Source organism: Mus caroli, unplaced genomic scaffold (genome assembly GCF_978045245.1).
Source record: "Mus caroli unplaced genomic scaffold, Mus_caroli_1 scaffold_14, whole genome shotgun sequence".
NCBI classification, from domain to species: domain Eukaryota; kingdom Metazoa; phylum Chordata; class Mammalia; order Rodentia; family Muridae; genus Mus; species Mus caroli.
In genome coordinates this window covers 85824888-85846703 of record NW_028227269.1, presented here as the reverse complement: position 1 = coordinate 85846703, position 21816 = coordinate 85824888, and the positions used below count along the sequence as shown (strand labels likewise).

The 21816-nt window shown below is 43.5% G+C and overlaps 2 protein-coding genes across 2 annotated transcripts in view; both read left to right on the top strand.

Moving 5' to 3' along the window:
- The window catches only part of Vipas39 (VPS33B interacting protein, apical-basolateral polarity regulator, spe-39 homolog), a 29672-nt gene extending 28119 nt beyond the window's left edge, over positions 1-1553 (top strand). Inside the window, exon 20 of the mRNA XM_021178751.2 lies at positions 601-1553. Coding sequence (XP_021034410.1) covers positions 601-621 — 21 coding nt within the window. The 3' untranslated portion in view covers positions 622-1553. The remainder of the gene's footprint in view (positions 1-600) is intronic.
- Positions 1554-1596: 43 nt separating this feature from the next.
- Positions 1597-21104, top strand: Noxred1 (NADP dependent oxidoreductase domain containing 1). Its single transcript, XM_021178752.3, has 8 exons — positions 1597-1848; positions 2973-3101; positions 6189-6372; positions 13718-13917; positions 16969-17149; positions 17675-17826; positions 18677-18899; positions 20884-21104. Exons 3-8 carry the CDS (start codon positions 6218-6220, stop codon positions 21071-21073), a joined length of 1101 nt encoding a protein of 366 aa, XP_021034411.1. The 5' UTR covers positions 1597-1848; positions 2973-3101; positions 6189-6217; the 3' UTR covers positions 21074-21104.
- The last annotated feature ends 712 nt before the right edge of the window (positions 21105-21816 follow it).

The window sequence follows — 21816 nt, the reverse complement described above, 5'->3', positions numbered from 1 at the left end:
AAACTGGCAATCTGTAAAATACAGAACAGGTATTTAATCTTTCTCTGGATAAATGAACTCCCACATGCTAAAAAGAAAAATCTTCTCGGGGCTAAGGTGATGGTTAATCAATAAAGTACTTGCCATGTATACATAAGGATCTGAGTTTGGTCCCCAGCACCCACATAAAGACTGGACACATGGCATGTGCTTGAATTCCCAGCACTAGGGAGGCAGAGGCAGCAGATCTCTGGGGCTCACTGGTCAGCCCAGCCTAATTGGCAAGTTCCAGGCTAGTAAAAGAGCCTATTTCAAAAAACTAGGTAGATAGCATCTGACATAAGGTTGATCTCTGTACACACAGAGTTAAAAGCTAATTCTTTGCTAGTGCATGTCCACAATCCCTCACACTTGCAGGTTAAGGCAGGAAGATCAGGAGTTTGAGGTTAGACTGCAATATATACTGAGTTCCAGGCTAGACTGGGCTACATAGAGACACCCTGCCCCGAACAGACAAAAAGAACTCAACAGTCCCAATCCCATTCTTATTTTCATCTCCTCTCCCTCACTGTAGTGGTAAGTGACAACTGATCATGCCTTCCTTGTCTGCTTTTTTCACAGCAAATTCGATGGAAGAACTAAGAGTCCTTTGCTACCCTGAAGCCTGCCTCACTTTTCTTTCTGCCTATGAAAACAGAGAGCTCTCTTCTTAGGAGAGTCACAGCATTCTACACGTGAGCCTGTCATTCACAGGCAGTGCCTGCTGGTTTAGGGACAGAAACCAGCCTTTGAGCACATGTATCTTCAGACTGATCTGTCCAGGGGACATTACTTACAGGCCAGTAGCTAAAGGCTTTGACTCTCAAGAAAGATGCTCTGCACCGGTGCCTGTGGAAAGGTGGGAGCCCATCCTGGGCAAGATGCCTGTGCTCAGAGAAAAGTGACCACTCCAGAAACACATCGGGACTAAGCCACAGGTGCCTCGGGATGGCAGTGACATTCCTCTGTCCTTTCAGCTGTTCTTACCCAGAACCTGGTATTGGGCATAGGCATTTCCACTCTAAAGGAGTCAGAACAGAACTAAATTGACTCTTCATGGCCCTCGGAAAGGGATATCAGTGTTGCTCAGGACCTGCTGGAAACCAGACCCAAGTTCTCAAGACACAGGGCCACTCATCAATGACAGACACTTCCTACACATTGTGTACCTTCAGCCAGTATCTACCTGCTGTCCCTGTCAACTTTGTATAGGGACGTGTGAGGGACATAGGGTCCCTCTGACACCTGCACACTGTCTGGGTGGTGAGCCATCCGCTTCAGCACGTCTTCTGTTTCTGTGTCAGACACAGTCTTACCTGGAATTCAGATTCACCAGTGCTGGAGCACTCTTTTAGGCAAAAATCATTTCACCAGAAGCAGCTACAAGTAGCACCTTGTTTAGATATCTCCGTAGAGGCCCTGTTAGCCTGCTGGGGACTTGAGCAGTGTTCCATTCTGCCCTGTGCCTCCCTGAACTGGATTTCCCTGACATGCCTACACTCCTAATAAAACTGTTGCATTCCTTGTGCCTCCTCTTCCCCATCTGGTTACTTAGTCCATAATGATGACGTAATTGCACCTCTGACTATCAGCAGCCTGTCATCACATTATAGTGTCACAGTATCCCAGCAAGGCAGGAGGATATGGTTAATAGCACTCTAGTATAAGACACAGAAGACCTGAGTTCTTGCCTCAGCAATCTTGCTGACAAACTAGTGCTAGGGAGAGGGCCCTTATTCTGTGGACCCATCTTCATCTGTAGAAAAGTAGGACCGAAGTCTGACTGGCGTTCTACACTCTTGACAAGTGGGTGAAGGGGAAGGAGACCAGGTAATGGACACCGCATGCAGCATGTTCTAGGCTTAGCTAGAGGCTTGGTAACATCTGAGCTGCAGGAAACATTTGGCAATGTCTGAAGGCACTTTTTACTCTCAAACTTGGGAGTGTGTTGCTAAATACCCAGTCACACACAAGACAGGTCCCCACGGCAAGAATTATCCTGCCAAAAACATTAGTAACAGCAGTGTTTAATCCTGCTTTAGGGGGGTCTGTGCCTTTCACCAAGTTTGAAGACCCAAGTTTAATCATTAGACGCCCCCCATGGTAGAACTTGAGAACTGACTCTCATAAATTGTCTTTTGATCTTCACATGTCTGTATGCGCACACACTATGCATAGAGATGATAAAGATTTCTACTTTAAAGGGATCTTCTGCATTTTGCAGTCATCCCCATTTCCAGGTAGCCTCATACTTCATTACTTTCCTCTGCGTCCTTCTTACTGTTGAAGAAGTGGGTTTAATTTGTTACAGTATCAGACATAGTGGAGAAGCAGAACCACTGAGGGTGCAGATAGTTATCTATCCAACCTCCTGGTATACTTTGCTACAGGGATTTGAACCCAGTCAAGATGGCGGCTAACAGTCTGTATAAAGCGGTTGCTTTTGTGCCTGGTGAGAGACTGAATTTTTCAGGGAGGGAGGTGAGAGAGGAAAGAGAGCTATAAAGTAAGGGACACAGGGCTTGGCTAGAACTGAGAGTTACTGTCTTAGGACTACCATTGTTGTGATGAACACCATGACCAAAGCAAACTGGAGAGGAAAGGGTTTATTTAGATTACACTTCTAGATCACTGTTCATCAATGAAGTCAGGACAGGAACTCAAAGGGCAGAGGCTGATGCAGAGGTCATGAAGGAGCACAGGTCACTGACTGGTTTGTTCCTCCTGGCTTGCTCAGCCTGCTTATAGAACCCAAGACCATCAACCCAGGGATGGCACCACACACAATGGACTGGGCCATCTCCCATCAATCACTTATTAAGAAAATGCCTTATAGCTGAATCTTACATTTCCCTCCCTTCAGATAACTCTAACTTGTGTCAAGTTTACATAAAACCACCCAGCACAGAGGCTAGGATGCATGCCTGCAACCTCAGTAGAGTAATATGTTGCAGGAGCAGTTGGTGGTCTTTGTCATGGAATTGAATATGACCTGGCCCAGGAGTGAGCCCCATAAGGAAGGCCAGGAACAGGTGGAGCAGTTACAGGCCTAGCTACTGAACTACACCAAGACATCCAACCAGGTAAGTAACGATGTGGCATCGCAACTCAAAACAGGAACTGGCTGCTGTTTTATTTCCACATGCTAGATTCTTCACAACATCCCTTGTGGTTCTCTCTAACCAGAAACATACAAGGAAGGGATTCTGGAAAGCATTTTGGTCTAGCCAAGTTGCCATGTTACAAAGCTGTAACACTGAATCTCCATTTTTAAGAATGTAAAAAGGTGTGTCTAAAATTGATGCCTGCAGGATGTTGTGTTAGACATATGGGTCTGGCAGATTTTGAGTTCCTCTTTCCTTTAGAACAGGAAACATCACGTGCAAGAATGTGACACCCTGCTGTGTCCATTTCTGTAAGAGGGGACTAGAGAAGCCAAACATAAAGGGTGACATGGTACGATTTATTTTTATGAATTATCTGAACTACGTAAATCTGTATGTAGGAATCAATAGTGGTTCCAGGAGTTTGGAATTGGAGAGGAGTGGGGAGTCAAGGCTTAATGCAAATAGGATTTCTTTTTTGTGGGTATAAAAATGAGATAGTCAGAGCTGGAGAGACGCGTCCATTGGTTCAGAGCACTGACTGCTTGTGGTGGTTTGTATATGCTTGGCCCAGGGAGTGGCACTATTAGATGACGCCTTGTTGAAGTAGGTGTGTTACTGTGGGTGTGGGCTTTAAGAACCTGTTCTAACTTCCTGGGAGCCCATCTTCTCCTGTTTGCCTCTCAGCTCCTCCTGTACCATGCCTACCTGGATGCTGCCATGCTCCCACCTTGATGGTAATGGACTCAAGCTCTGAACCTGTAAGCCAGCCCCAGTTAAATGTTATCCTCATAAGAGTTGCCTTGGTCATGGTGTCTGTTCACAGCAGTAAAACCCTGAGATACTGCTTTTACAGAAGTCTTTAGTTCAATTCCCAGCAACCACATGGTGGCTCACAGCCATCTATAATGTGTAATGTGGTCTGATGCCTTCTTCTGATGTGTCTGAAGACAACTACAGTGTACTCATATAAATAAAATAAAAAATCTTAGAGAAAAAATGAGATAGTCATACAACATTCTGAATGTACTATTGAATTGTTCATTTTCTTTTTTTAAATTGTTTTGTTTTGTTTTTAAGATTTATTTATTTATTATAAATAAATAAATGTAGCTGTCTTCAGACACACCAGAAGAGGGCATCAGATCTCATTACGGATGGTTGTGAGCCACCATGTGGTTGCTGGGATTTGAACTCAGGACCTCTGGAAGAGCAGTCAGTGCTCTTAACCACTGTGCCATCTCTCCAGCCCCGAGTTGTTCATTTTCAAGTGAATAATTTTATGTTAGGTGAATTTCACCATTTTTTCAACCTGAAGAGATTTAGAAACTGGGTAGTTTTTTTTTTTTTTTTTGTTTGTTTTTTGTTTTTTGTTTGTTTTTTGTTTTTCCGAGACAGGGTTTCTCTGTATAGCCCTGGCTGTCCTGGAACTTACTCTGTAGACCAGGCTGGCCTTGAACTCAGAAATCTGCCTGCCTCTGCCTCCCAAGTACTGGGATTACAGGCGTGCGCCACCACGCCCTGCTGAAACTGGGTAGTTTTAAACTTTGATTTCAGCTTCAATTGCTACAAGACTGGTTATTGACCATAAAGAGAAAGGGTAGTACGAAGGGCTAGAGTAGCTGCGAGGTAGAGTGCTTGCCCAGCCACTGCAAGGCTATGGGTTCAGCCCTCAACCCTGCAAGCTTCTTTTGAGTGTTATGGGACATCTCTGTTGTCTCAGCTTCATAGGACACTGAATTGGGGATCATATTTAATGAGTCACTGTCTCAGAGAGGGGCTGGCAGTATTGCCCAGCACACACAGGTCCTGGTTCAGTCCTAGGTACCACGGGGAAAAAAAACCATTAAATAAGTATCTTGGTTTATGTTATTTGGGGGGGGGCGCAGAGCAGGGGGAGCACAACACAACATGGAGGATTCTCTTTTTCACCTTTAGGTGGGTTTTAGAAATTGAACCCAGGTCACGAGGCTTGCTTGTAAAGTAGCATCTCACAGATTCTGTCAATTACTTTTTTAAAGCAATGCTAAGATCTCTATGATACTCCCATCTGTAAGAGAATATAGAAATCTGCAACAGAATCTTCTGTAGGAAAAACAAGCCCCACCCTGGCCTGGTTTAGCATTCCAACAATGAAAGGAACCATGTCCTCCTGGCAGCCAGGCCAGGAAAGTTTGCAGGCATGTCTTGCCCCTTTAAGACCCGAGGCTAAGGCCAGGCAGTGGTGGTTCACGCTTTTAATCCCAGCACTTGGGAGGCAGAGGCAGGCAGATTTATGAGTTTGAGGCCATCCTGGTCTACAGAGTGAGTTCCAGGACAGCCAGGGCTACAGAGAGAAACCCTGTCTCAAAAAAAAAAAAAAAAACCAAACCAAACCAAAAACAAAACAAAACAAAAAACCCAAAAAACAAACAAGCAACAACAACAAAAAGACCAGAGGCTAGAATGAACTGGTTGCTAAGGAGTCAAAATGACAACTCTTGGGTAGCTCCTTCCTTATATGTAGTTTCCACCTGCCCAGACCAGAAGTCCCAAGGAGTAAAGCACGTCTCTGTAGTAAGAGATGTATGTAGATGAGGCTGTATATGTCTCATGGGCTCAGAGTGCCCATGCTGAGATAAGGGATCAGTGATTGAGCTCTTTTCTACCCTACGAGGAACACAGAGCTTACTGGAAGTAGAGGTTTCCCTTGAAGTGAGATCCTGTGTAATCAGCAATAATTTTGAAGTTCAAGCAATAGAAGGGAAAAGCTCCCAGCTGCGAACACCCCTGAAACCTGTGGCTCTCATAACTCCTGCTGAACAATGTACCTGTAGTCGGTACAGGTCAATAGTACTGTGAATTTCTTTTCAGGTTTCATGAATCCAGGATAGTGCTTAGGAAGTACTTAGGAAACCTCTGTGGCCCCATTCCAACAGAGATGTGAACTCCCAAGTTCAGAATCTGGAAGGAGAATGGTGCTGAAGCCTACCACCCTGAGGACTCATGAGCTAGTCACACACACCACCATACTTAATCCCTTCTGCCTGAATGGAGTGTCATGTTGTTTGGTATCTGTTACTGCAGGAATTGGTGCTTTGGAAGTGGAAGTGGAAATGGAAATGCTAGATGACCTTGAGTCTCTGAGGTTTGAGTATGGGATTCCAGAGGAAGAACGTTACTGGCTGTACTTACAGGGCCGTTATCGGGGATTGATGATCAAGGGCTGTGCCCATGCAGCCTTCTTCTGCAAAATGTTCTCTGCCTTGAGGTAAACTATTTGAAGAAGAGAGACAAGTACCACTGCTCAGAACCCAAGGGACTTGTGCTTTTTTTTTTTTTTTTTAAGATTTATTTATTCATTTTAATTTATATGAGTACACTGTAGCTGTTTTCAGACACACACCGAAGAGTGCATGGGACCCCGTTACAGATGGTTCGGAGCCATCATGCGGTTGCTGGGAATTGAACTCAGGACCTCTGGAAGTGCTCCTAACCACTGAGCCTTCCATCTCTCCAGCCCGGGATTTGCTTTTTATATTGGAGGTTCAGTATGGGGGGAGAATTGTTTGTCTACCCTTTCCAAGCCACATTCTGTTGCTTCTGGTCTGAAGTGACCAGAAAAATCCATACAAGGGTGTCTTGTGTATACATAGTTAAGTTGGACTAGTGTGATTTCTACTAAGAGGACAGGGTGATTTATCTCATTCATTTATTCCTGCATTTACTCTTCCCAAACTACCAGCTTGCCTTCCTCCCACAGCACTAATGACCAGGCAGTCATTATTGGTCTGCTGCTTCAAACAGAGGTAGTTATTTCTTCTGAGACAGACCTAATAGTGGCTGATAGGAAAGCCACGTGGGACTTTGCTGTCCCTACTAGCCAGAAAATTGCTTGAAACCAAGAATATTGGTAGCTCATGCCTTTAATCCCAACACTTGGGAGGCAGAGGCAGGTGATCTCTAAATTCAAGGCCAGCCTGGTCTACAGAGGGGTTCTAGGATAGCCACAGCTACACAGAGAAACACTCTCTCAAAAACTCAAAAACCCAAAAACCACGGGGCGGTGGTGGCGCACACCTTTAATCCCAGCACTCGGGAGGCAGAGGCAGGTGGATTTCTGAGTTTGAGGCCAGCCTGGTCTACAAAGTGAGTTCCAGGACAGCCAGGGCTATACAGAGAAACCCTGTCTCAAAAAAACAAAAAAAAACAAAAAAACAAAAAAAAACCCCAAAACCCAAAACCAAAACAGAACATTAATAAGGAACTAAGAGATGACTCGATGGTAAAGAGCACTGACTTGTCTTTCAGAGGTCTTGAGTCCAATTCCCAGCAACCACATGGTGGCTCACAACCATCTGTAATGGGATCTGATGCCTTGTGTCATGCAGGAATACATACAAACAAAGCACTCTAAATAAATAAATAAATAATAAATCTTAAAAAATTAAAAACATAAACAAAATTGACAAACCTTTATTTAAACTAAGAAGAAATAAACCAAATAACAATCAGACATGGAAGAGAAGCTCTGACAGCAGTGGCTCAGGAAAGGATTGTCAAGAGATTGCATTAGAAACATCCAAGCATTAGAAAATCTTGTAAAGACTAATCATAAAAGCAAAAAAAAAAAAAAAAAAAAAACCAGACCTTTAACCAGTAAGGAGATTAAACTGGTAATCAAAACCTAGCAACCAAGAAAGTTCCAGACCAGATAGCTTAAACCTTGAAGAATTAACATTTTCGGCCCAGGGAGATGATTTGGGAGGTGATTCGGTATTGCTGGGTTATGAGTTCAGATCCCCCACAATCAAATAAATGTGTAGTGCAAGTGTGCCTGGCAGCCTGCCCACTATCTCTCTTTTCAAGTGGTATAGACAATGTGGTGATTTGAATGATAATGGACCCTATAGGCTCACAGGGAGTGGCATTATTAGAAGATATGGCCTTGTAGGTATGACTTTGTTGAGTCTCTGGGGTTGGGCGTTGTGGTCTCAGATGCTCAAGCCAGGCCCAGTGTGGCATTCTCTTCCTGATGTAGAACTCTCAGCTGTCTCTCCAGCTCCAAGTCTGCTTGGATGCTGCCATGTTTCCCAACATGATGATAATGGACTAAACCTCTGAACTGTAAGCCAGCTTCAATTAAAGGCTTTCCTTTCTAAGAGTTGCTGTGGTCATAGTGTCTCTTCTCAGCAACAAAAACCACTAAAACAGAGAGTAAGGTCGCTAAACTGACTGCTCAAATCATGGGCTCTGGGATAAGTCAGAGACTTTCTCTCATTAAGGTGACAGTCAAGCAAGCAAGATACCCAACATCGACCATGGTGCACACACACACATCCTGCACCTGCAGCACACACACACACACACACATGACCTACATGTGCAGCATACATGAAAAAAATTAACAATTGCTTTCAAACTCTAGCAAAAAGAAAAAAAATGGAGAGGGAACATTTTCAAACTTATTTTAGAGGCCAGCATTACCTTAATACTGAAATGAAGGTAACTGTGAGAGAGGTACCACCCAGTATCCTTCACACTTGAGTACTGATGTGAAAATCTTCAAGAAAATATTAACTAACTGAATTTAAGATTACATTAAAAAGATTATGTACTGCTCAGCAGTGCTGGCACAGCCCTTTTATTCCAGCACTCAGGAGGCAGAGGCAGGTGGATCTCTGTGAGTCTACAGATCTTTAATCTACAGAGAGAGCTCCAGGATAGCCAGGGTTGTTACACAAGAAACCCCGTCTCAAAAAAAAAACCAGTCGATGATCGATAGAAAGATAGATAGATCCAATAAATAGCAGACAAACAAACAAATAAATAATAGGAAAAAAGGTTATGCACCATGAAAAAGTAGAATTTATTCCTGAAATGCAAGGATATTTCAACATGCAAAATCAGTGTATATAATACATTGATATCTAGAAGGTTGACTAAGGTAAGATTTCTTTTTTTTAATATTTATTTATAATATATTTACATTTCAAGTGTTATCCCCTTACCCAGTTTCTGCCTCCCTGAAACCCTCTATCCCATACCCCCTCCCCCTGCTTCTATGAGGATGTTCCTCCACCCACCCACCCACCCACTCCCTCCTCCCTGCCCTCAATTCCCCTACACTGGGGCATCTGTCAAACCTCCATAGGACCAAGGACTTCTCCACCCACTGATGCCTGACAAGGCTGTCCTCTGCTACATATGCAGCTGGAGCCATGTGTACTCCTTGGTTGGTGGCTTAGTCTGTGGAAGCTCCCAGGGTCTGGTTGATTGATATTGTTGTTCTTCCTATGGGGTTGCAAAACCCTTCAGCTCCTTCAGTCTTTTCTATAACTCCTTCATTGGGGACCCTGCACTCAGTATAATCAATGGTTGACTGTGAGTATCTGCCTCTGTATTTGTAAGGCTCTGGCAGGGCCTTTCAGTAGACAGCTATATCAGGCTCCTTTCAGCAAGTCTTTCTTAGCATTCACAATAGTGTCTGGATTTGGTGACTGTATCTGGGATGAATCCCCAGGTGGGACAGTCTCTGGATGGCCTTTCCTTCAGTCTCTGCTCTGCACTTTGTCTCCATATTTGCTCCCGTGAGTATTTTGTTCCCCTTTCTAGGAAGGACCAAAGCACCCACACTTTGGTCTTTCTTCTTCTTGAGCTTCATGTGGTCTGTGAATTCTATCTTGGGTATTTGGAGCTTTTGGGCTAATATCCACTTATCAGTGAGTGCATACCATGTGTGTTCTTTTGTGATTGGGTTACCTTATTCAGGATGATATTTTCTAGGTCCATCCATTTGCCTAAGAATTTCATGAAGTCATTGTTTTTAATATCTGAGTAGTACTCAATTGTGTAAATGTACCACATTTTCTGTATCCATTCTTCTGTTGAGGGACATCTGGGTTCTTTCCAGCTTCCGGCTATTAGAAATAAGGCTGCTATGAACATAGTAGAACATGCATCCTGAAGTAAGATTTCTTTAATCCAGGTTTTTGTTTCCAATGATGAAACAAAATAATTTATAGATGTAGACAAAAGCCTAGAAAGCAAAGATTCCTTTGGAAAAGGAAGTACTTGAGAGTGTGTGTGAGCAACCTCCTGTATGGGGGCCACACTGGGAGCTGTTATCCCAGCTGTTCCTTGTAGACTTAAGCTACAGACAAGAGGGGAGTGTTTATGCAAATCATCTGACCAGGTCCAGCTTTTATGATACTTAACTCATATATCCTTTCCTGGGCTGTGTTACTGTGCCTCCCAGCTTCCCATTTTCATTATCTATAACATACAGATGATGGCTAATCTTGGTTGTCTGCTGGGCATTCCTGTGAGGTATTATCCTAATCAAATGATTTGAAGCAGAAAGACCCACCCTACACCTGAAGAAGAGCCCAGAGAGAGACGCTTTGCTTTTTGTCTGATTGCCCTCGTTCTCAGTTTGTTCATCCTGGTGCTGGTGCCAATATTTAAATCAAACTTCTCCAGGATTCCGACTGAAGACCCGCGGCTCAGCAGGGTGCTCACCAGTGTCTGATTGGACTGTGGAGATAACTCATGGATATCTCCTCATGGACTGAATAGAAATTGCATTCTCAGCCTTTCTGTTATGAAACAGGCATTGTTGGACTACCAAGACCACGTTCTGTAAACTAGTCTAAGAAGTCACACATGTGCACACGTGCACTCACACGCGAGCACGCACCACACACATACTTTATCAGTTCTGTTCCTTTAGAGAACCCTGATACAAAATGTATTAGTGATTTGAAGCCATAGGACTTACACAATGTGTCAATTTTCCTTTAATTGCCCCTATTAGCTGAGTACCAGCAGGAAGGTCATGTACCAGTCCCCAGGAGAGAGTATTAGCGAACTGCACATGCTCAAGAGTTTGGTTGTTTATGGTGATTGTTAAAATCCAGGAGAGCATCATAGAGCTGAAGTCTCTTTCTTTTCTATTTACATGACATGGAGAGTGACTTGCCTTCACTTTGTGTAAAGTAAGGAGGAAATAGCGTAACGGAAGAGTTAGTCACAGCCTCTGATTTCTGACTTTCTGCCTAGAGACCTTTTTGCAACACCACATTAACTGAAGGAAAGACCAATGTCACATGATTTCAGTCAGTGCAGAAAACATAGTAGATGAAAGTCAGTAGTTTGCCAGAATCACAATAATTATCAGCTGGAAGGAAATTACTTCCATGTACTAACAGCCATGTACAGAAAGCCCAAGGTAGCATGATATTCAAAGCTGAATACTGAAAACCAGAAACAAAGTGAGGATTCCCACTTCCAGCGCCTTTATTCACTATAGTCCTGGGAGTCATAACTGATGCAATTAGGGGTTTTGTTTTTTAAATAGGCAGTTTTGGCGCCCACCTTTATTTCCAGTACTCAGGAGGCAGAGGCAGGTGGATCTCTGTGAGTTCAAGGCCAGTCTGGTCTACATAGTGAGTCCCAGGACAGCCAGTGCTACACAGAGTCCTTGTCTTGAAAAACAAAACAACAACCACAACAAAATCAGTATATATACACATAAAGACCTCCTGCAGCTCAGCAATAGTCAATAACCTGATTTTTAACGTAAGGCTTCTTCAAAGAATGTATAGAAATGACCAGCAAGTATATGAAAGGATGCTCGATATTGACAACCACCAGGAAAACGCAAATCACAACTACAATGAGCTATTCTTTTCATTGTCAAATTGACAGGACCAAGAATAATATTGATTATTTAGATCAGGTCATGTGTGGCGGGAAGACCCAGTATTACTGTGAGTGGTACCATTTCACGGTCTGGACCCTAGGAGGAATAAAAAGGAGAAAGTGGCTGTGCACTAGCACACACTGCTCGAACTACTGACTATATGTGACTGTCTCTGCAAGCTTCTGCCTCCAGAGGTCCTTCACCATGATGGACTATACACCCAGCTATGAGGCAGGGAGGGGGAAACAACCTTGTGATTTGAACTGAGATTGGCCCCTACAGGTTCAGATGTTTGAATGCTTGACCTCCAGTTGGCGGAACTGTTTGAGAAGGATTAGGAGGTGTGGCCTTGCTGGAGAAGGTATTATTGGAGGTGGGCTTTGAGATTTCAAAAGATTCAGGCTTCCCTGGTTAGCTCTCTTTGTCTCAGCTACTGCTCCAGTGCCTGCTGGCCTACTGCTGCCAAGCTCCCCACAATGATAACATGGTACTCTAATAATACTCTGGAACCATGAGCTCCAAATTAAATTCTTTCTATTTCTTCTACTTCTCCCGTAAGATACTTCCTCTAGGTATCACAGTAACAGGACAAACCACTCATAGAATGGAGAAACCCACAGTGTCATGTCTGTCGAGAGTGGTGGCTCATCCCTGCAATCTTAGCTCTCAGAAAGCAGAGGCAGGAAAATCAGAAATTTAAGGCTAGCCTGGGCTGCATGAGACTCTTTACAACACAAACCGATTTATTTTCACACAGTGAAATATTACTATTAGGTCTCAAGAAGGAAATTTGATAAGGTAGGAACAAGATGCAGCTTGGGGACAGGATCGTACATGCAAAATGATAATGCTGCAGGAGTCCACTTACACACCATAGCTAAAGGAGCTGGAAAACAAACAGTAAAGATTCGGGGAGGGGAAACAAGCTGTTCAGGATATAAAGTTTCTGCTTTGCAAGGATGCAAAGGGCCTAGCAATATGCACAGACTCAAACATACTGTGTACTTAAATTTAAGTTGGTGATTATGCACTCTAGCTGACAATTGTCTACCCAGAACATAGGCCAGAAAGTTCAGAGAATCAGTAAACAGTGTGCTATACATAACCATATGATGCACAACAATCATTGTGATTTGGGGGGGGGCAGGGTTCGAGACAGGGTTTCTCTGTGTAGCCCTGGCTATCCTGGAACTCACTTTGTAGACCAGGCTGGTCTTGAACTCAGAAATCCGCCTGCCTCTGCCTCCTAAGTGCTGGGATTAAAGGCGTGTGCCACCATGCCCAGCACCATTGTGATGTTTAAAGTCAGTGAAATACGAAATATACAGACTTCATGTTTAAGGATCCAGGGAAATGCAAGAAACAAACAAACAAACAAAAATATTTTCATCCTTGGAAAAGGAATGTACTTTTTCAGGACAAAGCTTTTAATCCCTGGTATGGCTATATAAACAGCTTCCAACCCAAATGTCTTGTTTCTGAACTATTATGTTGACTTTGGGATTCTGCTTGAAAAAATTAAAGACCCTGAAATACTGCTGCAGAAAACTGTAGCATGGGGCTGGAGAGATGGCCCAGTGGTTAAGAGCATTGACTCTTCTGAAGGTCCTGAGTTCAAATCCCAGCAACCACATGGTGGCTCACCATGTGTAATGAGATCTGACTCCCTCTTCTGGTGTGTCCAAAGACAGTTACAGTGTTCTTACATATAATAATAAATAAATCTTTGGGCCGGAGCGAGCAGGGCCAGAGGGAGCAGAGGTCCTGAGTTCAATTCCCAGCAACCACATGATGGCTCACAACCATCTGTACAGCTACCGTGTACTCATATACATAAAATAAATAAATCTTTTTTTAATAAAAGAAAACTATAGCATGTACATATATTTATGTGTGTCTGGTTATTCTCCAGCAACTTATTGCAGAATCTGCCACGCACAATCCATCCCCGGACTGTGTCATTTGATAACGCCGCTACTGAGGATGAGCTGCTAACCGTGGGCATCATTGGATGTGGCCACCTTGGAAAGCAGCTGACTAATGTATTGCTGAAAACCGTCCCTATCCCTGCCGAGAACCTGCAGATCTCCACTAGGAGGCCAGAGTCCCTGGGTGAGGACCAGGGAATGCTATAGACAGTGGGTGTGGGCTGCATATCATTAACAAAGCTGTCTTAAAAGGTGCCTTCCCTGCTGGCTGGCCCTCAATTATAAACTTGTTGGTTAAGACGACTTTTCTCCACTTATTATATCTGTCCCTTCTTGGTGCAAAGTACCTTTCTGGGTATAAGATATGGGGGGAGGGGGAGTTCATATAGTATTTAAATCTAACTGGAATATTAGTCTAGAAAAAAAAAGTTACCAAATATTTACATTTGGCCTTATATTTTAAAAAACTGTCATCTGAGTACAAACAATTACAGTGATTCTAGGTGTTGACCAATGTGATAGAAACAAGAACAGTGATTGCCTTTGAGGAAGTGGAGTGAAGAAGGAGCCCAAAGAACATTCTGGGGAGAAGGAAATACTTTACATCTAGGGTAGTGGTTCTCAACTGGTAGGTCATGATCCCTTTGGAGGGGGAATGTCAAACGACTCTAAGATTATCAGAAAACACAGATATTTACATTGCAATTCACAACAGTGGCAAAATTACAGTTAGGAAGCAGCAACAAAAATAATTTTATGGCCAGATGGCACATGCCTTTAATCCCTGCACTTGGGAGGCAGAGACAGGCAGATCCCTATGAGTTTAAGGCCAGACTGGTCTACAAAGTGAGTTCCAGGACAGCCAGGGCTGTTACACAGAGAAACCAAACCCTATCTCAAAAAAACAAAAAATTATACAACAATAACAATAATAATAAATTTATTTATTTATTTATTTATTTTGATTTTTCGAGACAGTGTTTCTCTGTATAGCCCTGGATGTCCCGGAACTCACTGTGTAGACCAGGCTGGCCTCGAACTCAGAAATCCACCTGCCTCAGCCTCCCGAGTGCCTGGCTATAAATTTTATTGTTTGGGGTCACAAAAACATGAGGAACTGTATTAAAGGGTTGAAGCATTAGGAAGGTTAAGAACTGCTGGTCTAGAGGGAGCTGTGAGCTAGATGGATGTATGCCCTTATCAAAACTGTTCAAGCTGTATACTTCAGAGTTCCATGTGGTACTGTATGTAAATTACACTACAATAAAATGCAAAATAACATTGCAAAGCAGTATGCATACTGTAGACAAATTACCCTGGAAGGAGGAATAACCATCCATACTCTGCTTAACCAGGCTATCGGCGTTCCCCCACCCCACCCTTTTTTTGAAGTATGTTGTATACTGGCTTTTTACCTGATGCATCGGAAGTGCATTTCGTATCATTTAGCATTCTTTAAAATAAAGATGTTTAAGCCCTTTCACTGCCACCCGGCTGGCTTTGAGAGCACTCCCTAGTGTGTCTGACGTTATCAGGGTGTGCTTGCTGTCCCTGGTGTCTGGGCATTCTGGGGAGGAGATGGGGCAGAGCTACAGCTGTGAGGGCTTTGTGCTCCGCCCCCTCCCCACCCCCGTCCCCCTTCACTTTCTTCTCCGGATTTAAAATTTATTTCCTTTTTTTTTTTTTTTTTTTTTTTTGGTTTTTCGAGACAGGGTTTCTCTGTGTAGCCTTGGCTGTCCTGGCACTCACTTTGTAGACCAGGCTGGCCTCGAACTCAGAAATCCGCCTGCCTCTGCCTCCCGAGTGTTGGGATTAAAGGCGTGCGCCACCATGCCCGGCTAAAATTTATTTCCATGAAAGATTAATCTTATTATAAAAAGGTGATTTTTAAGCTCATGTTACATTCCTATTATATGCCCATTAGAGATAAGATTCCAAGCCAGAAGGCGGTGGCACATGCCTCCATTCCCAGCACTCGGGAGGCCCAGGCAGTTGAGTTTCTGAGTTTGAGGCAGACCTAGTCTACAGAGAGAGTTCCAGGACAGCCAGGGCTATACAGAGAAACTCTGTCTTGAAAAACTAAAAAGAAAAAAACACATTGGATTCTAGCTACAAAACCCCTCTGTGCACTGTGTGAGGGAACAGCATAATGGCTGCGTCAGTGGTTCTCAACCTTCCTAATGGTGCGACCCTTTAATACAGTTCCATGTGTTATGACCCCCAACAGTAAAACTATCTTTGTTGCTACTTCATTACTACTACTGCTGCTTGCTACTGCTATGAATCGAAGTGTAATATCTGATGTGCAGGGTATCTGATGTTTGACCCCTGTGCAAGGGTCACGACCCACACGGGTTGAGAATCACTGTCATATGCTTAGCAAAGACTGGTGGCTGCCTGTTCTCTTAGCACTCTTCCTCTTGTCCTCGAGAAGCCTCTTATACAAGGAGCTTGCCTCTCCGATAACTTTCACGTTCCGTTTCTCAGTGATGCCTAAAGCACACCAGATGGAAGCGTACATTTTAAATCCTTACTTTTGAAAATCCACATTGTAGTAACGAGAATCAAATAATTAAGTACCCGTGTGCCTAAGGCAGTTGTATGAGTTATCACATACACAGAGACTTTTGTCTCTACATTTATGGATATCTTACTCTTGTTATGTCGCATGTTACAAAAACTGTAAAACCTTCCACAACTCCTCCCCGTTTCTGTGGCACCTCCTCTCACGTTTCTAGTTTTATCCACTAACTCAAGCCAGTGAGCTGGATAGCTCTCAGTGTGTCACATAGCATCCCGAAGCCTCAGTCTGCTCATCTTTAATACTGGAACCACCCTCAAAAGAACGAAGCTCCCTGAGAGTCACCTGAACCATCACGCGGAGAGCACTGTGTGGCAGGTGCTAACTCTTCAGTAAATGGAACCCGAGTGCCTCTTAGAGATTCTTTTTCTAGCTCACATTAAGAAATAAAAATAAAAACATCCAGCATTTGTTCCAAAATCAAGACAACAGCAATCACGTAAGAAGCCCAATCTCTGCCTCAGTGGTACCAGCTGCTTTCGCAAAGGGGTTGTTGGGGGTGGGGGTGGGGCTTCTTCTCTGAGAAGCTCACAGAGGCTTCCAGGAACCAGCGGCTAGTTTCTGCTCGCTGAAACACCAATACCGCCATCCTCTCCCCACAGCTGATGCGCAGGTCAAACTTCTCTGCATTATGGTGTTCTTTCTCCCTCCCAGGTGAGTTCCGGAAACTAGGGGTCCGGTGCGTCTATGACAACGCTGCTGTGGCGAGCTGGGCCAAAGTGTTGTTCCTCTGCTGTCTGCCGGCCCAGCTGCCTAATATCTGCCTAGAAATTCAATCCAAACTCAACAAGCACTGCACCGTGTACAGCTTTGTATCCGCCATTCCGCTACCCAGGTATCTTGTCTTGAGAGCGGAACTCATAGCCCGACCTCTTGGAGTTAGTCATGCTCAGTAATGAGGAGGCAGCTTGACCTGCAGAAAGACCCTGCCAGCCTTTCTAGTTCTGTCTTCCTCCAGTTTTACACAAACAGCACTCCGGGTTGGGATGACTTTCCATGCCTAAAATATTAATGGCCTGCTGTTTCCCAGTACTCCATTCCCACTTGGGGCATCAATGAGAAGACACCAGAGAACAACATGAGAAGCTACTAAAAATACATGCCAAACATTCTTTGTTTTGTTTTGTTTTTTTGTAGTCTTGCATCTAGCCAAGAGCTAGGCACAAGATAACATTCAGTAAATATTAGGTGGATGGTTGAACAATCTAATTAATCAGTGCCCTGAGCGCACAGTGGGCCCATAGCTTGTTGCCTGAGCAGTGGCTTGCAGGGGAGAGGCTAGGGTTTGGCCTGAATTCAGATACAGTAGATTGGAAAGTCACTTATTCCAGTCTGTATTCCCTGTCTTTGTGGCTCCCAGGTTGAAAACTTTACTGAACCATACCAATATCCTGAGGCCCCAGTACCAATTTGCTGAGGATTATGACAACATCTGGGGAGAGAATGAGGAGGTCCCAATTGCTCTCCATGATACAACGATTATCCGGGGTACCTGCCCCTACAATAATCTTGGTAATGGGACAACTGTGTAACTATTTCTGGCATTCTTTTTCTTTTGACAATTACCTTCTCTCTCTCTCTCTCTCTCTCTCTCTCTCTCTCTCTCTCTCTCTGTGTGTGTGTGTATGTGTGTCTGTAAAGCACAAAGCAGATACATTTTTAGTTATTTGAGTTTGGAACGCAAAGAGCTTAGTTAAAAAAAAAGCAACCTTTGTTGGGCAGAATGGAGTAGTCTAATTTTTGGATCCTTAAGTCTGGGCTAGAAACAACCAGGGGAAATAGCTATGTGAACAAGAGAATGAGCTGGGCTTGGTGGTACATGCCTATAACTCCAGCCTTGGAGAGGAGGAGACAGGAGAATCAGGGTATGGAGACTCTTGGGCTATATAACCAGTTTGAAGGCAGCTAAAACTACATGTGAACCTGTCTCAAAAAAATAAAAAAATGAAATAAAAAATATAAAAAAAGATCAAAACCAACCAAAACAAAACAAAGAAAAACAACAAAAAACAAAACAAAACCCAGGAGAATTCAATGTCTGGGACAAAAAAAAAAAAAAAAAGACAGGGGGGTGTTCCCTTTAATCTTGTAGTATTCCCTAGTTCCTCTTTGTCATTAGCCCTGTCTGTCTTAGCCCTATCTGCTTCCCTTTGCTGTGATCAACACAGGTTGTGTTGTAAAGGGCAAATGGGCCTCTTCCCAGGGAGGAAAGAGTGTCCCTTCATCTCCTGTCATACTGACAACCAATGTCGGGGAGAAGGTGGCTTCCCAGTCACTCTCTGGGTTTCTTGAGTCAGTCTTTCTTTCAGGTTCCCTGCAACTCACTGTTGTGTGTGCTCATTGTGATTCTCCTCCTGTCTAGGGGGAGTAATCCTTAATGTCAAGTGGATAGAGGGGCTGTGCTATGCCCTCATCAATGCCTGCACGTCAAGGAGCGTGTTTCACTCGCAGGTGCTGAAGCTCCTGAACAAACTGCTCCTCCCTGTGCACTTGGAGAGCTGCACGACAGACCCAGGGTCCTGCCCCAAATTTCAGTTAACAGATTTCATGAGCAAAAGCTACGTCAGGAACTTGTATCAAAAAAGGTAAAGTATCAAACAGCTGGATCCCACAGTTTTGTTTTAACCTATGCTGTTTGTTTGTTTGTTTATGGGACAGGGTTTCTCTGTATAGCTCTGGCTGTCCTGGAACTCACTCTGTAGACTAGGTTGGCTTTAAATTCAGAGAATCTGCCTGCCTCTGCCTCCCAAGTCTTAGGATTAAAGGCCTGCAGCACCACTGCCCAGTAACATATACTTTTTCTTTATTTTAAAGATTCATTTCTTTATTATATGTAAGTACACTGATGGTGTCTTCAGACACCCCAGAAGAGGGCATCAGATCTCATTACAGATGGTTGTGAGCCACCATGTGGTTGCTGGGATTTGAATTCAGGACCTTGCAAGAGCAGTCAGTGCTCTTACTCGCTGAGCCATCTCTCCAGCCGGTAACAGATACTTAAAAAAAAAAAAAAATCTTTCTGAGGGGACTTATAGAGACCAGAGATAAACCTGTAGGAGTCAGGATTCTCTTTTCACCATGTGGATTCTGGGATCAAACTCAGGTTGTCAGCTTGGCCACAAGCTCCCTTACCTGCTGAGCCTTCTCATCTGCCTCACACATGCTTTCCTTTCATCCTTTCATGGTCTTCTCCTTGTCTCAGGTTCCTAATAGACAAGACTAGCATCACCCAGAGTTCTAGCGGGATACAGAAAGCAACAATGGTACTCTGCCTCAGCATTCCTAACAGTGTAGGAATAGTTTTGCTTACATATTAAAATATAATGACAATATAAATGGTTTGTTGGTGCCTAGATAATATGACAAATACATGGTGTATTAGCCAACTATCTATTGGGAGTAATTTTGAAGACTCATTTTGTTTGAGAATGTGTGTGCTCTACGTACAGTTTTACTGAGAACATGATTAGGCAGAAGATTCCAGGCTGGAAACCATTCTCCTGTAGTGTTGTGAGCACAGTTTGGTTGGCTTAAGCTTTTAGACTTGCTGTTGGGAGCAGTGGGGTTTCTCTAACTCATCTTCTTGTAGTTTTGGTTTTTGAGACAGTCTTCTCAGCCCCGGTCCCCCCCCAACCCCCACAACCCCCCGGACTCAGGCTCACTATGTGAGCCAGGCTGCTTGTGAGCTACTCAGGCTTCTGGCCGAATCCCAGGTGCTGGGCTGTTTTCCTCCTTTTTATTTTGGACAGAGTCTCACTATGTAGCCTTTCCTGGCTTGAAACTTACTATATCACCCAGGTTAGCCTTGAACTCACAGACATTCTGCCTCTTGAGTGCTGGGATTAAAGGCATGTACCACCATGCCTGACTCAAAGTCCTCATTGATGGCAAACACCCTAACTAATGGAAGCATTTCCCAAGCCCTCTCCCCCAGCTATTTAAAAAAAAAAATAGTGTGAAATATCATACCTGTACAGAAGAAGTTCGTATTCTATTTGAAAATATACCACTTTATGAATGATTGTGACGCAAATGCCACCCCACCCCACCCTGGAGAAGTCTGTTCGGCTGGACTTTGCCATCTGAGTTTTCCAGTCTTCTCTGATTTTGACTTTGCGACTTCCCACCTTCCCCTCATTATTTCAAGTATTCTGCTCCTTTCTCTCCTTCTCTTCTAGTATTATCTGTCTGTTGGTCTGTCTGTGTACCTATCTACTTATGTATGATCTATCACCTGATATATATATCTGCCTATCAGTTTATTTGATGTATATATGATTTATATAAATCATATATAAACACATATAAAACATATAGGTATATTTATAAAACATACAAGTATATATAATGTAAGCATACATATGTATATATTATATACATACATATTATATCTCACACACACATATAAAACATCTTTTGTGCCCTGTTCCGTACAGCTCCGCCATTGCTGTTCTCTTTTTTACTTTTTTGCATCTAGAAATCTCTATAGTCAAGTTCAGAGACTTTGCCTCAGTGTGGTGTTTTACATGTATTAAACAGAAAGTAATGCTATCTCTTTTTTCCACATAGGCCTTTCCCCTGGTTTGATCTGACTACTGTGCAACTCAAGGAAACTCCCTTTAGCCAGCACATCTCAGCCACTCGTTCTCTTCAGGACCACATTAGCCTTTTGTACTGTGAAGTATTTGGCCTCACCATAAGCGAAGAAGAATTGCCTTATATTTCCACAGTTATCCGGCCCCTAGTAGAGGAGGAATGACAGAGAGCCGTGAGTTCTGCTTGGCACCTGAGTGGAGAATAAAATAGGAGATCCTTCTCTATGTCAGCATTCTTGGGTGTTTCTAGCTCCTAGAAACAGTCTAGTCCATTGCTTCCTCCAAAGCCCTTGTCAACACAAACTAATGTCTTTTACATGCTAAATTCAAGCAGTCATATCACAATTAGACAATCAAACACCACGACTTCTTTTCCCGTGATGATATAAAACTAGAAAATGATAACATTTGATTTTCCTACTTTTTTTTTTTTTTTGGATAGATGAGATAATGTTGGGTGAGCAGTCTTAGTTGAATTATGATTAATTCATGCTTGTTTTAGTTATAGTTGACTATTCTGGGATGGTTATTTAAAGTGATTCCCATTTAAACCATTTAAACCCATACAAATCTTAGAAATATTATTGGTAAAGATGTAGCTCACTGGTGTGGGGTGCTTGTCTAGGATGCCCAGAGCTGTGTGTTTTTATTCATCAGCATCCCATAGATTGGGTGACGTGGCACCTACTTTCAATCCTAGCGCTTAGAACATAGAGGCAGGAGCGTTGGACGTTGAAGGTCATCCTTGGCTACACAGTGAGTTTGAGGCCAGCCTTGATCACAGGAGACCATGTCACAGAAAAACCATGAAAGGAACAAATCAAACCATCAGCCCCAAAATCAACAGCAACCAACTAGGGTTGAGTGTGGTGACATAGATCTGCAGTCCTGGTGCCAGGGGAGATGG